Source organism: Juglans regia, chromosome 2, assembly GCF_001411555.2.
Source record: "Juglans regia cultivar Chandler chromosome 2, Walnut 2.0, whole genome shotgun sequence".
NCBI lineage: Eukaryota > Viridiplantae > Streptophyta > Magnoliopsida > Fagales > Juglandaceae > Juglans > Juglans regia.
This window is the reverse complement of record NC_049902.1, coordinates 3,156,885-3,163,337: the sequence shown is the minus strand read 5'-3', so window position 1 is coordinate 3,163,337 and position 6,453 is coordinate 3,156,885. Positions and strand designations below refer to the sequence as shown.

The following is a 6,453-nucleotide window of genomic DNA, read 5'->3' as shown; positions in this document are numbered from 1 at the left end:
AGCCGTAGAAGGATCCCAATGCATTTAACTCATGATTGGGCAAGAATTTCAGAGGAAGAGTCCCTTCCAAATGAAAGGAGTTGTTGGCAACAGTGTGGTCCATTGCAATAATTTTTTGGATTTCGACCTACCCACCATTAAGATTGAGAAAATAGACTACTCCATGCACACATGATATATTATATGCTTGATATGTCGTTTGATCTTTTGCTTATTGTCTGCATGTGCTTCTCGTGGGAGCCTTTAGCAAGCAAGCATGCATACACGGTAATGGAGTATGGGAAGGACTCTACAAATTAAGGCAACTTTGAGCTCTCATAATCTCGAGTACTGCTCCAACTTCAGCCACTTATAATGAGATTTGGAGCCGTTTTTCTAATCATTTTGCCGTGTAATATTTTTGGTTACTAGTGGAGCACTCATCAAAGAGTTTGTGATGGATACATTAATGCAGAAGAGTTTGTGATGGATGCTCATCAAAGAATTTATGATTAACGTATATATAACCTTCTGCAATGTAATTAAATGCAGTGTGGTCCAATTGCAATCATTCTATGCAGTTAAATGCAGGATTATTCATTGTTAATGCAGGGAATATGTATATATAAATGTATGTATGGCTCAAAGGAGTTCTAGATAACATGAGTGTGGTCCATTGCAATCATTATAGGTAATTAAATGCAGGATTTTTGTTGTTCATGATTTCAACAAACATTATCTTCATATTAAAATAAATAAGAAAGTTGTATCGCTGTTTCAAACTACTTTTATGAGTTTATGAAAGGAGATTTTGCACTCAGTATTTTGGAGGGAAACAAAGAGCAACAAGTAGAGAGGACGAAAAGAGCTGGTCTGCTTTAATTAGTGGAAAATATTATCCATAAAGGCAAACACATTGGTACATATTAGCATATTTGAAGTAAATTAAACACCAAGGAAAATAGCTACAATTAACACTCGTATGGGTATGGATATATCACAAAAATCATTAACTTTAAACCATAAGAAAGCCTTCTTGTTGAGAATGATACGAAGAAAAAGTAGAATAAAAACAAAATCAATCATAAACGCAAGATTTACGTGGTTCGACAACATGCTTACATCTACGGAACTATAGATGATTTTATCCTCTTGAAAGTTGAATATACAGTGAGACAATACAATATATATATATATGTATGTATGTATGTATATGCGTGGCAAAAGCTTAATTAGGATTATTAGCGGGTAAATCCTAATTAAGGGTTATGTCAGACCGATTCAAGAGCTAAAACCGATCAAAAAATTTTCCCGCCCGCAAGGTTTTTCCATGTTTGCTTTGACTTGGACCAATAAAGCCCGTGTTCCATGGCCCAACCTCATTGAAAATCTACTCAAAACCCACAATGAATTATTGTCTGACTGGATCATGAAATCAAGCCACCACAAAACAGAACCAGGCTCCACACAAAAAATCCAAACACTTGTGTATAATTGAAACCAATGCATGTTTCTTCTTTTCTTTTGTTGTTTCTTTCTGTTAATTAATTGCTTCAAGTTTGTTTTTCTTTTTTTTTTAAAAAAAATATGACTATATATATTAGAAAAAAACTAGAGGATAAGCTTACCCATTCACAATCTTCTCACTTTTGCTTAAATGGAAAATAGCCAAAGTTTGCTTTGACCATCCACAGGGTAAGCCTCTTTGTCCTCACTCCAATGACTATGTCCAATATCACACTCCACATCTATGGAGTGATGAATGAAAGTTTAGTGAATGAGATTATACATAAATTATCCATACATTGACAAGTTCTTTTGAAGTTTAAATCCTGATGTGTATTGAGTTTTCATTAGGTCATTAAAATGCTTAGCTTCCTTTAAAACAATGTTCATGATAAAAATACCATACTCACATTTGATTTTGATTTTTGATTTTAGATATTGTATGCATGAACTGATCAACTCATGCCTTGGGAGTTTTAAATTTGCAACTTGATTGCTGCGACACTCAATAAGCAGATCTAACACGTGAAATACTTGACTGAAATATGAATTAAAAGTAAAAGACTACTACTACGATACCAAACAGAATCGACAAAAGTCTAGGGCAGAGGCTCCCAAACAGATCCATTTCTAGGTTTGGTGCTCTCTCTCTTTTGCTTATTAGGGCCCGGGGTGCATGTGCTTGACAGAGTACTGCACTGTAGAGTGTATGTTGGGGCCTAAAATACACGACAAGGGCCTACAAAGTAAGGCATCGGCCTTTAATGACTTCCTTATCATTGAAAGAGCACTTGGGTTCTCATAAATTATAATAGTCACTCCAACTTTAACAAATTTTGAGATTAGGCAAATGATCTAATATCTTGATCATATAGGAAATACAATAAATTATTGTTGTACCTCACTCATTATGTTGCAAGACACAAACAATGAATAACATAAGGGGACGAATCTCAATCGCCCGGAGTCGCTTTTATAAAGGTTCTCCTTAAGTCTTGAGTTCAAACATTTAACGTAACGAAACCAACTAAATCCACTCTCGTGACATGATTGAAGTTCGATCCACCACTTTGAAGAAAGAGATGAGACGATCTACCTGTCTTTACACATACGAGAAATCACTCACTGACGGACAAGAGGTGTCGACAACGGCTATGTGATCGTAATTTGGAGAATTGCAGAATTTGATACATTCATTTTGGAGGGCAAGTAAGAGAAACATGCAAGAGAGAGCATGCCAAGAGCTGCTCTATTTTATTTAGTGGATAAATTGTCTAGAAATGCAAATACAATACATGAGTGCAAATGTGAAATAAAAATGCAAGGGAAATAGTAACTTGAGGAGTTGATACAATTGAGACTCATTACATGGTGACGGGAGTTGTAAAGTGAGTCTCAAAATTCCGGACATGAAAAGATCCTTCAACAAAATTATAGTAGCCACCCATTAACTGCAATTTCATGTTTGCAATCCCAGTTAGGACATATGGATAAGTTAGTAAGTTAATCAGTGACAGCTTCACTGCCTCCTGTATAATATGTATACATGACTATCATTAGTTTCCAACATGCACAGGAAAGCCTTACGCGTAAAAGATATGTTTCTCTTCATCGTAAATATTGTCTATCTTCAAACGTATTTGTTTACGTGACATATTATAAGTAGTTTCATATGTCAACCATTAAAATGGGAGAAAAGATATTTGTAATCGTAAATTGTGCAATCGATGCGTAATCGTTTTCAAAAAAATGAATAAAACATAACACCTATATAAAAAATGTATTTTTTTAATAGTGGACTATAGTCTTTTTCCAAACGATTATGTAGCGTTTATGCACTTCATGGTAGAATTACTCTTTTTCATAATTTGAAACCAGCATTTCGTATTCTCTTTTGGTTTTTATTTTTATTTTTGGTAAAATGGGTGGAGCTTTTGAGTTCTGATTAGGAGATAAAGGAAGGGGATAAAGCCAACCCGTTCACAATGTGCACATTGTTCCTCAATTGGTAAATTGTCAAACGTTGCTTTGACCTTGGCCGCTGCAGGTTTACCGATTTTGACCCACTCGTCGATGAAATCACTGCACATATCATTCGATTTCAATTACAATTTTAGCATAACCCTCTCCCTAATTTTTTTTATTCTTCTTCTTTAGAACAATTTTCCAAAGAAATTACTTCAAATTTGAGATGAAAATAAAAGTAAAAACTCGTGCTTTATAGCCTTACAAAGGTAGAGAACCATCCTCAGGATGAGTCATAAGCCTCTGTATTCCACCGCAGCGACTATGTCCAATGATCAGGATATTTGGTACCTAAAAATTATAAAAAATAAAAAAGGGTAAAAAGAAAAAAGGACAGATTTTGCAGAACCAAAAGAAGAAAATTGGGATAAATTAATGATATTTCATTTCACCTCAAGTACTGAGACAGCATATTCAATGGCTGCACCAACTCCAGAGTATCTTAGCTGTGCAGAAGCAAATGTAATGAAATGTATATATATATGAGAAATAATTAAGTTGAATGGGAAGTAGGATATATGTATGTATGTATGTATACATATATATATATATGTATGTATATATATATATATATATATATATGAGAAACCTGGTCAAATGCAGGAACCATGTTAGCAATGTTGCGGACCATGAAGGCATCTCCTGGTTTGAAGTTGAGGATAATAGAGGGGCTCACTCGAGAGTCTGAGCATGCAAATACCAGAAACTATACACCACCATAAAATTAAGACTAGAAGTACTTAGGCTTTTGCTTATATTTTTGTGCACTTTAATTGTCTAATGGAAGCCTGGACAGTACCTTAGGATGCTGGCTTTCGGCAAGCTCATGGTAAAATTCTCTATGCTTGCCGTAAAAAGAAATCAAACCAATTGAAGAAAATTACAAAGAATAAAAGAGAAAAACAAAGTGGTAGATTTTCTTGTTGGCTCTTTTGAATTAATTCAGCCTCTGTCAGTACCAATACTGGTAATAACTATAATCTAGTTGCAGAGAGAGAGAGAGAGAGAGAGAGAGAGAGAGAGAGTTGCATGTCATACTCAAAGTTGTTGGTCTTGAAGTAATTAAACCCTCGTTTAATCATTTCAGTTGGATCAATGGGAGCAACATCTATCCGTCGTAATTCTGCAGTCAGTTTCTCAATTTTTGCAGCCACCTCCTCATTCGAGTCTTCCTTCTCGCTGCAGCCAATCAAAAAATATATATATTACACACACACACACACACACACACATACATACATAACCATATATCAATGTCTTCAAATTTGTTGTATAGGTTGCAAATTCTCAACCTTGGCCTAATCAACTATATATATATGTATGACAATTGACAAAGATCGTATATATGTTTCTTTTGTCATATCTGTCCATATGATCCAAAAGTTTTAAACTCAATCATATTGTACTAAACTACTAATCATTAACATGAGACATGACACTCACAAATGCTGAATGCACATATGGACAAATGTTTTCTGAGATTCTCTGAACTATCATCAACTTCTCTTGTTTTGTCCTTTGAAGTTTACTGTTTACAATCTTGCCTTTTTTTCACCTAATTACATAATTATTACTGAGTGAAAAATTCTTAAACTTGCAGTCTATGGCAGACTTTAGAGATTGTTGGGATGAAAAATATAGAATTACCTGAGAAACCTCTTCAGTCCTTCAACCGCTGCCTCCAATGTCTGCTTCCTAGCCATAGGTGAAGTTAATCTTCTGCAAATTCACAAAAAAGAGGTAATTCTGTATCTTTGCTTGGTATATTGTAACATCTACGAACTGATCTCTTGATTTATATTTTCAACAGAAAGCTCCATTTTTATGAGTTTCAAGGAACCAGCTAGCATTCGCAAATATATATATATATATATATGTATGATAAAATTCTCTTCCCTAGTTCGTAAAAGGGAGAACTAATATTTGGAGATCAGGCTAATTAACCTTCTAACATGGCAATCGAAGTAAAGAATTCATTGAACATGTAACTTAGGAAAACTAGAAACAAAGTTTACCGATCTTCTTTATAATATACATCGAGAGGGACATGAATTACTGAAGAAATAATATATGGACAGAAAATTTGGAAGGATTCTTACTTCAAATTTGCAGCCTATATTGACTCACAGCTAAATGTAAAAACAACACAACACTTTCGATGCATCTTGAAGTGACTGAATGTCTCTATTTATAAGCGAAGTTTATGCATGCCTCTAACTAACATGCATGCATGCATGGCTTCCTCATAAGCAAGCATTATTCACGTGGAAAACACCATAAGTACAGGTTAAACTTGTCAAGGCGATAGAGAAAAAAACACTCTTTCTTTCATTCTTGCAATTGTTGTCATGCTCACGATGTTGGCTTGTGGAGCCTGGTTTATTTTTGTGACGGTCTGATTTGATGACTCGACCCAATAAGGATTGGTTATGATTTTTTGGTAGATTTTCAATGAGATTTAAAGCGAATATGGATAAACCTCGTGGGGTTTTGGGGCTAAAAATCTTTGACATGATTTGTGACTTGAGAAACATTAGATAGAAAGTTCTTTTGACGTTTGCGATATAAGTCGTTCAAGAGAAGTTTGGCCAGCAGAGATTTCTCTCAAGGCTCACTTGAAACTTCATTTGAGTGAATAACCAAGTAATTGTGATCCAAATTAAGGTTTTCACCGTACATACAACGCTATAAATATGTAATTAATGAATAATATGGTTGTCTGGTATAGTATATTTTACCCTTAAGTGTATTTTGTCATTCATCAAAATAATAAAATCTTTTACAACTCTGTAAACGTAGTTACATTGCGGAACCACATAAATCTTTAAGTCGGGTGATTGATTATTTATTTTTTAGTCTACTTTTTTGTCATAGTTTTTCAAAATAAACTATAAAACAAGTTTCTATTTCTTGTTTATTGAACAGGTCTCTATGCCTTATCCT

At 34.4% G+C, this 6,453-nt stretch overlaps 1 protein-coding gene across 1 annotated transcript; it reads right to left on the bottom strand.

Moving 5' to 3' along the window:
• Positions 1-2,743: 2,743 nt before the first annotated feature.
• LOC108991463 (carbonic anhydrase 2-like) lies at positions 2,744-5,768 on the bottom strand. Its single transcript, XM_035687849.1, has 9 exons — positions 5,610-5,768; positions 5,158-5,229; positions 4,549-4,689; positions 4,310-4,349; positions 4,100-4,216; positions 3,903-3,956; positions 3,716-3,801; positions 3,462-3,567; positions 2,744-3,014 (listed from the first exon to the last, which is right to left on the bottom strand). The coding sequence occupies exons 2-9, from the start codon at positions 5,211-5,213 to the stop codon at positions 2,850-2,852; spliced, it is 765 nt and encodes a 254-aa protein (XP_035543742.1). The 5' UTR covers positions 5,214-5,229; positions 5,610-5,768; the 3' UTR covers positions 2,744-2,849.
• Positions 5,769-6,453: the final 685 nt, after the last annotated feature.